This window comes from Lynx canadensis, chromosome E3, assembly GCF_007474595.2.
Source record: "Lynx canadensis isolate LIC74 chromosome E3, mLynCan4.pri.v2, whole genome shotgun sequence".
In the NCBI taxonomy this organism is placed as follows: domain Eukaryota; kingdom Metazoa; phylum Chordata; class Mammalia; order Carnivora; family Felidae; genus Lynx; species Lynx canadensis.
In genome coordinates this window covers 24,300,440-24,312,741 of record NC_044318.1, presented here as the reverse complement: position 1 = coordinate 24,312,741, position 12,302 = coordinate 24,300,440, and the positions used below count along the sequence as shown (strand labels likewise).

At 43.3% G+C, this 12,302-nt stretch overlaps 1 protein-coding gene across 4 annotated transcripts in view; it reads right to left on the bottom strand.

The window, feature by feature from the left end:
* The window catches only part of ITGAX (integrin subunit alpha X), a 54,475-nt gene that overhangs the window by 29,745 nt on the left and 12,428 nt on the right, over positions 1 to 12,302 (bottom strand). For 3 of the 4 annotated variants that reach the window (XM_030301078.1, XM_030301077.1, XM_030301079.1), the window contains 6 exons: positions 12,144 to 12,294; positions 11,863 to 11,936; positions 11,286 to 11,415; positions 11,034 to 11,176; positions 10,708 to 10,848; positions 10,406 to 10,615 (listed from right to left, as the gene is read on the bottom strand). In XM_030301078.1, the coding sequence (XP_030156938.1) occupies positions 10,406 to 10,615; positions 10,708 to 10,848; positions 11,034 to 11,176; positions 11,286 to 11,415; positions 11,863 to 11,936; positions 12,144 to 12,294 (849 nt within the window). The remainder of the gene's footprint in view (positions 1 to 10,405; positions 10,616 to 10,707; positions 10,849 to 11,033; positions 11,177 to 11,285; positions 11,416 to 11,862; positions 11,937 to 12,143; positions 12,295 to 12,302) is intronic. The other variant, XM_030301080.1, reaches the window with a different exon arrangement.

Here is a 12,302-nt window from a genome sequence, read left to right as displayed (position 1 = left end):
ATGTTTTCAAGTTTCATCCATGTTGTAGAAAATACTAGTATTTCATTCCTTTCATGGCCAAGTAATATTCCATCATATAGGTATTTATTTACAACAGAATTTATCTGCTCATCAGTTAATGGATATTTAGATTATTTCCATCTTTTGGATATTATGAATAATGCCCCTATGAACATTGATGTATAACTTTTTGTGTGGACATAGGGTTTCAATTCTCTTGGGTGGAATTGCTGAGTCATAAGGTAACTCTACGTATAACCTTTTGAGGAACTGCCAGATGTGTTCCAAAGTAGCTGCAGCATTTTACACTCACACCAGCAGTGTTTAAGGATACCAAACATTCAACATTCTCACCAACACTACTTATGATCTATCTTTTTATTCTAGCCATGCCAGTGGCTGTGAAATGGTATCTCACAGTGGTTTTGATTTACTGATGACTGATGACTAATGATGTTTAACATCTTTTCATGTGCATATTTGTCCTTTGTATATCATCTTTGGAGACATGTCTATTCAAATCCTTTGCCTATTTTTTAATTGAGGCTTTCTTTAACTTTTGCCATGAAAAGAAACCCTCCCTTTTCAGGAGAAACTGCCCCATGGATAAAGTACTCCTGCTAGACAGATATTTGGCAGGATTACTAATGACATGAGGAAATAGTCATAAAGCATGAAAGGAGAAGGGGTGAATAGACAGGCACACGGAGGCAGCCCGACCTAAACTGGCAACAGGGAGCCACCAAGAGAGCCAGCACTGGGTTAGAAGTCAGGAAATTGAAGTCTCCCTCATCACCATTCCTAATCCACTATAAACCTTGGACAAATCACTGATTTTCTCCATGCCCCAGATTTCATCTCTAACGTAGGTTTGCTAATGCCTGGCTTATATACCTTGTAAAGCTGCTGGGGGATTAACAGGTCTGGATAGAGAGCTCACTCAAGAATCAAGTCCTATGTGCCTGTTGGCCATCTGGATGTCTTCTTTAGAGAAGTGTCTATTCATGTTTTCTGCCCATTTCTTCACTGGGTTATTTGTTTTTCGGGTGTGGAGTTTGGTGAGCTCTTTATAGATTTTAGATACTAGCCCTTTGTCCGATATGTCATTTGCAAATATCTTTTCCCATTCCGTTGGTTGCCTTTTAGTTTTGTTGGTTGTTTCCTTTGCTGTGCAGAAGCTTTTTATCTTCATAATGTCCCAGTAATTCACTTTTGCTTTTAATTCCCTTGCCTTTGGGGATGTGTCGAGGAAGAGATTGCTACGGCTGAGGTCAGAGAGGTCTTTTCCTGCTTTCTCCTCTAAGGTTTTGATGGTTTCCTGTCTCACATTTAGGTCCTTTATCCATTTTGAGTTTATTTTTGTAAATGGTGTGAGAAAGTGGTCTAGTTTCAACCTTCTGCATGTTGCTGTCCAGTTCTCCCAGCACCATTTGTTAAAGAGGCTGTCTTTTTTCCATTGGATGTTCTTTCCTGCTTTGTGAAAGATGAGTTGGCCATACGTTTGTGGGTCTAGTTCTGGGGTTTCTATTCTATTCCATTGGTCTGTGTGTCTGTTTTTGTGCCAATACCATGCTGTCTTGATGATTACAGCTTTGTAGTAGAGGCTAAAGTCTGGGATTGTGATGCCTCCTGCTTTGGTCTTTTTCTTCAAAATTTCTTTGGCTATTCGGGGCCTTTTGTGGTTCCATATGAATTTTAGGATTGCTTGTTCTAATTTCAAGAAGAATGCTGGTGCAATTTTGATTGGGATTGCATTGAACGTGTAGATAGCTTTGGGTAGTATTGACATTTTGACAATATTTATTTTTCCAATCCATGAGCAGGGAATGTCTTTCCATTTCTTTAAATCTTCTTCAATTACCTTCATAAGCTTTCTATAGTTTTCAGCATACAGATCCTTTACATCTTTGGTTAGATTTATTCCTAGGTATTTTATGCTTCTTGGTGCAATTGTGAATGGAATCATTTTCTTTATTTGTCTTTCTGTTGCTTCATTGTTAGTGTATAAGAATGCAACTGATTTCTGTACATTGATTTTGTATCCTGCAACTTTGCTGAATTCATGTATCAGTTCTAGCAGACTTTTGGTGGAGTCTATCGGATTTTCCATGTATAATATGTCATCTGCAAAAAGCGAAAGCTTGACTTCATCTTTGCCAATTTTGATGCCTTTGATTTCCTTTTGTTGTCTGATTGCTGATGCTAGAACTTCCAGCACTATGTGAAACAACAGCGGTGAGAGTGGGCATCCCTGTCGTGGTCCTGATCTCAGGGAAAAAGCTCTCAGTTTTTCCCCATTGAGGATGATGTTAGCTGTGGGCTTTTCATAAATGGCTTTTATGATCTTTAAGTATGTTCCTTCTATCCCGACTTTCTCAAGGATTTTTATTAAGAAAGGGTGCTGGATTTTGTCAAAGGCCTTTTCTGCATCAATTGACAGGATCATATGGTTCAGCGTCGCTCCTTATCAGGGAAATACAAATCAAAACCACACTCAGGTATCACCTCACGCCAGTCAGAGTGGCCAAAATGAACAAATCAGGAGACTATAGATGCTGGAGAGGATGTGGAGAAACGGGAACCCTCTTGCACTGTTGGTGGGAATGCAAATTGGTGCAGCCGCTCTGGAAAGCAGTGTGGAGGTTCCTCAGAAAATTAAAAATAGACCTACCCTATGACCCAGCAATAGCACTGCTAGGAATTTATCCAAGGGATACAGGAGTACTGATGCATAGGGGCACTTGTACCCCAATGTTCATAGCAGCACTCTCAACAATAGCCAAATTATGGAAAGAGCCTAAATGTCCATCAACTGATGAATGGATAAAGAAATTGTGGTATACATACACAATGGAATACTATGTGGCAATGAGAAAAAATGAAATATGGCCTTTTGTAGCAACGTGGATGGAACTGGAGAGTGTAATGCTAAGTGAAATAAGCCATACAGAGAAAGACAGATACCATATGGTTTCACTCTTATGTGGATCCTGAGAAACTTAACAGGAACCCATGGGGGAGGGGAAGGAAAAAAAAAAAGAGGTTAGAGTGGGAGAGAGCCAAAGCATAAGAGACTGTTAAAAACTGAGAACAAACTGAGGGTTGATGGGGGGTGGGAGGGAGGGGAGGGTGGGTGATGGGTATTGAGGAGGGCACCTTTTGGGATGAGCACTGGGTGTTGTATGGAAACCAATTTGTCAATAAATTTCATATATATAAAAAATAAAAAAAAATAAGTACCACATGATTATACAATAAAAATGATATTAAAAAAAAAAGAAAAAAAAAAGAATCAGGTCCTAGATTTACAGAGAAGATGGTGGCATAGGAGGACACTGGGCTCACTGCGTCCTGCTGGTCACTTAAATTCCACCCACATCTGCCTAAATAACCCAGAAAACCGCCAGAAGACTAGCAGAATGGACTCCCCAGAGCCAAGCATAGACAAGAGGTCCACGGAAGAGGGTAGGAAGGGTAGAGAGGCGGTGCGCGCTACACGGACTGGTGGGAGGGAGCCAGGGCGGTGGAGGGGCAGCCTGCCTGGCAAGGTGGAATCCCCTAGCCTGGCTTGAAAAAGCGGAGGGGCCAGACTGCATGAGTTCTGACAGCCAATGGGACTTAACATCTGGAATGTTATAAGTCACCAGCTCGGCTCAGAGAGCAGGAGGGCGAGAGGACACCAGGAGGGAGAGGTGTTGAGCCCTGGAAGACAGAGCTCAGCTCAGCAGGGAACAAAGGCACTGGCCAGCGCCATCTCTCCCTCCCACCCCCCAGCCGAAATTCCAAAGGGAACCATTTCCTGTCACTGAAGTTGCTTGCACCACGCAAACACCCAATGCTGTGCTTCTGTGGATCCATCCTTCGACGGGTCTGCCTGCCTCCCTCCCAGTGCTGCAGGGCTCCTTGTGCAGGGGAACACTGATGGCAAAGTGAGCTAAGCCTGCCCCTCCCGCCCCTGTACACCTAGGGGATCCACCCCAGCTAATATGCCAGATCCCATCAAAGCAGCACCACAAGCCTGGCAGTGTGCAAGTAGCCCACACAGGGGCCACACCACTCCACAGTGAGTCCTGCCCCTGGGAGAGCGGAACATAAAGTACACACCAGTCTGACTGTGGCCCCAGCGGTGGGCTGGGGACAGACATCAGGTCTGACTGTGGCCCCACCCACCAACTCAAGTTACTCCAGACAGCACAGGGGAAGTGCCCTGCAGTTCTGCGCCACTCCAGGGACTATCCAAAATGACGAAATGGAAGAATTCTCCTCAAAAGAAACTCCAGGAAATAGCAACAGCTAATGAATTGACCAAAAATGATTTAAGCAATATAACAGAAAAAGAATTTATAATCATCATCATAAAATTAATCGCTGGGTTTGAAAAAGTATAAAGGACAACAAAGAATCTATTGCTACAGAGATCAAGGGACTAAGAAACAGTCATGAGAGCTAAAAAAAGAAAAAATACTATAAATGAGGTACAAAATAAAATGGAGGCGACCACAGCTCGGATTGAAGAGGCAGAGGAGAGAATAGGTGAATTAGAAGATAAAATTATGGAAAAAGAAGAAGCTGAAAAAAAGAGAGATTAAAAAATCCAGGACTATGGGGGCGCCTGGGTGGCGCAGTCGGTTAAACGTCCGACTTCAGCCAGGTCACGATCTCGCGGTCCGTGAGTTCGAGCCCGGCGTCAGGCTCTGGGCTGATGGCTCAGAGCCTGGAGCCTATTTCCGATTCTGTGTCTCCCTCTCTCTCTGCCCCTCCCCCGTTCATGCTCTGTCTCTCTCTGTCCCAAAAATAAATAAACGTTGAAAAAAAAATTAAAAAAAAAATCCAGGACTATGAAGTGAAAACTAGAGAACTAAGTAATGCAATGAAACGGAACAATACCCGTATAATAGGAATTCCAGAAGAGAGAGAGAAAGGGGCTGAAGGTGTACTTGAACAAATCATAGCTGAGAACTTCCCTGATCTGGGGAAGGAAAAAGGCATTGAAATCACAGAGAACTCCCTTCAGACATAACTTAAATTGATCGTCTGCATGACATATCATAGTGAAACTGGCAAAATACAAGGATAAAGAGAAAATTCTGAAAGCAGCTAATGCTAAATAGGCTCTAACTTACAAAGGCAGACACATGAGAATAGTCGCAGACCTATCTACTGAACTTTGGCAGGCCAGAAAGGAATGGCAGGAAATCTTCAATGTGATGAACAGAAAAAATATGCAGCTGAGAATCCTTTATTCAGCAAGTCTGTCATTCAGAACAGAAGGAGAGATAAAGGTTTTTCCAAACAAACAAAAACTGAAGGAATTCGTCACCACTAAACCAGCCCTACAAGAGATCCTAAGGGGGATTCTGTGAGTGAAATGATGCAAGAACCACAAAAGACCAGAGAAATCACTACAAGCATAAAACCTACAAACATCACAAATGACTCTGAACCTATATGTTTCAATAATAACACTGAATGTAAATGGACTAAATGCTCCAACCAAAAGACATAGGGTATCAGAATGGATAAAAAAACAAGACCCATCTATTTGCTGTCTACAAGAGACTCATTTTAGACCTGAGGACACCTTCAGATTGAGAGCGAGGGGATGGAGAACTATTTATCATGCCACTGGAAGTCAAAAGAAAGCTGGAGTAGCCATACTTATATCAGACAAACTAGAATTAAATTAAAGGCTGTAACAAGAGATGAAGAAGGGCATTATATAATAACTACAGGGTCTATCCATCAGGAAGAGCTAACAATTATAAATGTCTATGCACCAAATACGGAAACCCCCAAATATATAAAACAATTAATCACAAACATAAGCAACCTTATTGATAACAATGTAGTAATTGCAGGGAACTTTAATACTCCACTTATAACAATGGATAGATCATCTAGACACAGGATCAATAAGGAAACAAGGGTCCTGAGTGATACATTGGATCAGATGGACTTGACAGATATATTTAGAACTCTGCATCCCAAAGCAACACAATATACTTTCTTTTCAAGTGCACATGGAACATTCTCCAAGAGAGATCACATACTGGGTCACGAAACAGCCCTTCATAAGTATACAAGAATTGAAAGCATACCATGCATACTTTCAGACCACAATGCTATGAAGCTTGTAATCAACCACAGGAAAAAGTCTGGAAAATCTCCAAAACATGGAGGTTAAAGAACACCCTACTAAAGAAGGAATGGGTCAACCAGGCAATTAGAGAAGAAATTAAAAAATATATGGAGGGGCGCCTGGGTGGCGCAGTCGGTTAAGCGTCCGACTTCAGCCAGGTCACGATCTCGCGGTCCGTGAGTTCGAGCCCCGCGTCACGCTCTGGGCTCATGGCTCAGAGCCTGGAGCCTGTTTCCGATTCTGTGTCTCCCTCTCTCTCTGCCCCTCCCTCGTTCATGCTCTGTCTCTCTCTGTCCTAAAAATAAATAAACGTTGAAAAAAAAATTAAAAAATATATATATATGGAAACAAATGAAAATGAAAATACAACGATACTAATGCTTTGGGATGCAGCGAAGGCAGTCCTGAGAGGAAAATGCATTGCAATCCAGGCCTATCTCAAGAAACAAGAAAAATCCCAAATACAAAATCTAACAGCACACCTAAAGGAAATAGAAGCAGAATAGCAAAGACACCCCAAACCCAGCAGAAGAACAGAAATAATAAAGATCAGAGCAGAAATAAACAATATAGAATCTAAAAAAACTGTAGAGCAGATCAATGAAACCAAGAGTTGGTTTTTTGAAAAAATAAACAAAATTGATAAACCTCTAGCCAGGCCTCTCAAAAAGAAAAGGGAGATGACCCAAATAGATAAAATCATGAATGAAAATGGAATTATTACAACCAATCCCTCAGAAATACAAGCAATTATCAGGAAATACTATGAAAAATTATATGCCAACAAACTGGACAATCTGGAAAAAATGGACAAATTCCTAAGCACCCACACACTTCTAAAACTCAAACAGGAAGAAATAGAAAACTTGAACAGACCCATAACCAGCGAAGAAATTGAATCGGTTATCAAAAATCTCCCAACAAATAAGAGTCCAGGACCAGATGGCTTCCCTGGGGAATTCTACCACACATTTAAAGCAGAGATAATACCTATCCTTCTCAAGCTTTTCCAAAATAGAAACAGAAGAAAAACTTCCAGACTCATTCTATGAAGCCAGCATTACTTTGATTCCTAAACCAGACAGAGACCCAGAAAAAAAAAGAGAACTACAGGCCAATATCCCTGATGAATATGGATGCAAAAATTCTCAACAAGATACTAGCAAATCGAATTCAACAGCATATAAAAAGAATTATTTGGGGCGCCTGGGTGGCGCAGTCAGTTAAGCGTCCGACTTCAGCCAGGTCACGATCTCGCGGTCCGTGAGTTCGAGCCCCGCGTCAGGCTCTGGGCGGATGGCTCGGAGCCTGGAGCCTGTTTCCGATTCTGTGTCTCCCTCTCTCTCTGCCCCTCCCCCGTTCATGCTCTGTCTCTCTCTGTCCCAAAAATAAATAAAAACGTTGAAAAAATTAAAAAAAAAAAAAGAATTATTCACCATGATCAAGTGGGATTCATTCCTGGGCTGCAGGGCTGGTTCAACATTCCCGAATCAATCAATGTGATACATCACATTAATAAAAGAAAAGATAAGAACCATATTATCCTGTCAATCAATGCAGAAAAAGCATTTGACAAAATTCAGCATCCTTTCTTAATAAAAACCCTCGAGAACGTAGGGATAGAAGGAACATACATAAACATCATAAAAACCAATTATGAAAAGCCCACAGCTAATATCATCCTCAATGGGGAAAAACTGAGAGCTTTCCTCCTGAGATCAGGAACACAGGGGGATGTCCACTCTCACCGCTGCTGTTTAATATAGTGTTGGGGGGGCGCCTGGGTGGCGCAGTCGGTTAAGCGTCCGACTTCAGCCAGGTCACGATCTCGCGGTCCGTGAGTTCGAGCCCCGCGTTGGGCTCTGGGCTGATGGCTCGGAGCCTGGAGCCTGTTTCCGATTCTGTGTCTCCCTCTCTCTCTGCCCCTCCCCCGTTCATGCTCTGTCTCTCTCTGTCCCAAAAATAAATAAACGTTGAAAAAAAAAATTTAAAAAAAAAAATATATATAGTGTTGGGAGTGCTAGCATCAGCAATCAGACAACAAAAGGAAATCAAAGGATCAAAATTGGCAATGATGAAGTCAAGCTTTCACTTTTTTCAGATGACATAATAGTATACATGGAAAACCTGATAGATGCAGCCAAAAGTCTGCTACAACTGATACATGAATTCAGCCAAGTCGCAGGATACAAATTCAATGTACAGAAATCAGTTGCCTTCTTATACACTAATAATGAAGCAACAGAAAGACAAATAAAGAAACTTGTCCCATTCACAACTGCACCAAGAAGCATAAAATACTTAGGAATAAACTTAACCAAAGATGTAAAAGATCTATATGCTGAAAACTTTAGAAAGCTTATGAAGGAAATTGAAGAAGATATAAAGGAATGGAAAAACATTCCGTGCTCATGGATTGGAAGAATAAATATTGTTAAAATGTCAATACTACCCAAAGCTATCTACATTTTCAATGCAATCCCAATCAAAATTGCACCAGCATTCTTCTCGAAGCTAGAACAAGCAATCCTAAAATTTGTATGGAACTACAAAAGGCCCCGAGTAGCCTAAGTAATTTTGAAGAAGACCAAAGCGGCAGGCATCACAATCCCAGAATTCAGCCTCCACTACAAAGCTGTAATCATCAAGACAGCATGGTATTGGTGCAAAAACAGACACATAGACCAATGGAATCGAATAGAAACCCCAGAATTAGACCCACAAATGTATGGCCAACTAATCTTTGACAAAGCAGGAAAGAATATCCAATGGAAAAAAGTCTCTTTAACAAATGATGCTGGGAGAACTGGACAGCAACATACAGAAGGATGAAACTAGACCACTTTCTTACACCATTCACAAAAATAAACTCAAAATGGATAAAGGACCTGAATGTGAGACAGGAAACCATCAAAACCCTAGAGGAGAAAGCAGGAAAAAAACCTCTCTGGCCTCAGCTGCAGCAATTTCTTACTTGAAACAACTCCAAAGGCAAGGGAATTAAAAGCAAAAATGAACTATTGGGACTTCATGAAGATAAAAAGCTTCTGCACTGCAATGGAAACAATCAACAAATCTAAAGGCAACCAAGGGAATGGGAAAAGATATTTGCAAATGACATATCGGACAAAGGGTTAGTATCCAAATCTATAAAGAGCTCACCAAACTCCACACCCGAAAAACAAATAACCCAGTGAAGAAATGGGCAGAAAACATGAATAGACACTTCTCTAAAGAAGACATCCGGGTGGCCAACAGGCACATGAAAAGCTGCTCAACGTCGCTCCTCATCAGGGAAATACAAATCAAAACCACACTCAGATATCACCTCACGCCAGTCAGAGTGGCCACAATGAACAAATCAGGAGACTATAGATGCTGGAGAGGATGCAGAGAAACGGGAACCCTCTTGCACTGTTGGTGGGAATGCAAACTGATGCAGCCGCTCTGGAAAACAGTGTGGAGGTTCCTCAAAAAATTAAACATAGATCTACCCTATGACCCAGCAATAGCACTGCTAGGAATTTACCCAAGGGATACAGGAGTACTGATGCATAGGGGACTTGTACTCCAATGTTTATAGCAGCACTCTCAACAATAGCTAAATTATGGAAAGAACATAAATGTCCATCAACTGATGAATGGATAAAGAAAATGGATAAAGAATGGATAAAAGAAATTTTATATACACAACAGAATACTACGTGGCAATGAGAAAGATTGAAATATGGCCTTTTGTAGCAATGTGGATGGAACCGGAGAGTGTTATGCTAAGTGAAATAAGCCATACAGAGAAAGACAGATACCATACGTTTTCACTCTTATGTGGATCCTGAGAAACTTAACAGAAGACCATGATGGAGGGGAAGAAAAGAAAAGAGGTTAGAGAGGGAGGGAGCCAAAACACAAGAGACTCTTAAAAACTGAGAACAGACTGAGGGTTGATGGGGGGTGGGAGGGAAGGGAGGGTGGGTGATGGGTACTGAGGAGGGCACCTGTTGGGTTGGGCACTGGGTGTTGTATGGAAACCAATTTGACAATAAATTTCATATTAAAAAAAAAAGAATCAAGTCCTCATAGAAACAGGGAACATACCAGTGTGTCCATATCTAAAGTTCCAGATTTTCCTTGCTGCCTACAAGGTGCCCAGGGCTAGGCAAAGGAAGCAAGATAAGGAAAAGGAGAATTTTCTTGGTGGCAGTGCAGAAGACAGGGAGAAGCAAGGAGGAGGTGGTTGTAACAACAGAATTTGCGACCAGTCCTCACCTGGCTGTGGGAGGGGCTGATGCCCAGTTCTGAGGTTCCATGAAATAGGTAGACAGCACCCCGGTTCTCCTGCTCTCCTGGGGCCCCAATGGCCACATCTGTCAGCTTGTCCCCATTCACATCCCCCAGCACTGTCAAGGCTGCCCCAAAGCGGCCCCAGGGGTGGCCCTGCTCCCCACAGAGAATGACCTCACACTGCCATCTAGCTCTCTGCAGAACAAAACAAGTGTCAGGACCCAACCAGGCAACCCCTCCACCCCACACCCAGGTCCCACCCAGCCCAGGTCTCATCAGACACTTACCCCCAGGGGCAAGTGGCACATGGACACCTGTCCCCCCCGGGTTGGCTTGTAGTAATGTGGAGCCCCAATGAGGACGAGGTCAGAGTTGCCATCTCTGTTCACATCGACAGAGCAGAGGGAGGCCCCAAAGTAGGAACCAATCTGGAGGATAGAGTGTGAAGTCATCCTGCCTGCCTCTGTCAGAGGCATCCCCTTCTAGGATAGGTCCCTCCTCTCCCCAGTCACCAGGGACTTCCCCCATGGATCCCAAAACCCTTTGTCCTCCCTCTCTGCCCCTGAAGACCCTGCCACCCTCGTGTTTCACTCTGGCTTCCTCTACATCCAACCTGGGTCCCTGCAACTTCAGCCTTCGGCCTCCATTGCCCGGATGCCTGAGTGAAGATGACAACCTTCCCAGTATGCTGATGGCGGGGGGCCCCCAGGATCAGGATCTTCACCCCCTTCCAAAGTGCCAGCTCAGTGGAGTAACCTGAGGGGGGCAGGCCTCAGCATAAAAGCTTCCTCCCTAGTCCCCGAGCTACTGCCCTTCCCAGGCAGTTCATCTCCCTCTTGTGCCCCCAATCACAGCCTTTTCTCACCTAGATAAGAGTCCCTCATGTCCACATTCTCTTGAGACATGTTGATGAAAGTGGGGCTCATATTTTGGGGGTATAGGAAGGCTCCTCCAGACCAGCTGAAGCTCCCCACAGCCCCCAGAACTGGCCCGTCCTGGGAGGAAAGGATTCCAGGGCTAAGCAGGTCTGAGTCAAAAAAAGACAGCCTATTCTAAAGCAATGCCTACCACTGATTCCACTTTTCTTTTTTCATGTTTGCTTATTTTGAGACAGAGAGAGAGAGAGAGAGAGAGAGAGAGAGAGAGAGAGAACGAGAAGCAGGTGGGCAGAAAGAGAGGGAGGAAGAGAATCCCAAGCAGGCTCCATGCCAATAGCACAGAGCCCAATACACAGAGCTCAATCCCACAAACCGCTGAATTATGACCTGAGCCAAAATCAAGAGCTGGACACACAACAGACTGAGCCACCCAGGTGCCCCCTGACTCCACTTATTATTTGGAATTTTCTTTCTCCACTCATTCATCTAACACCTATCCTTACCTTCCCTCCTCCCACCACTCCCTACCTCCTACATCAATGGCCTGAAAACGGCCCCACTCACAGGTGAGAACACAGCGCTGAAACCCTCCTGGGACATCTCCAATTCAAAGGAACTACTGCTTATGGTCTGCGTACCTGGAAGAAGACATGACACCTGGGTTCCAGGGGGAAATACAGGCTTTACCAAGTCTGAAAAGGACATCTCAGCTTTAGAAGATCTAATTTTGGACATTAATACCCAAAGGGAGGAATTGGTGGCTATGACAAGTGGGTCCAGGTCCAAGAAGGGAAAGCATTTATGGGTTATGGCTTCTAAAGTGAGTACTTTCATCTCTGACTTACCCTCAATGGCAAAGATCTTCTCTTTCAGTTGGTTTTGAATGTCTCTCAAAGCATCAAAATTCTCCACTTGAAAAATGTGCTCATGGGAGGGCTTCGATGCAATGTCATTTAATTCTTTCCGGGAATGTGGATTTTGAAAAGCCAATCCCACCTGTCCCC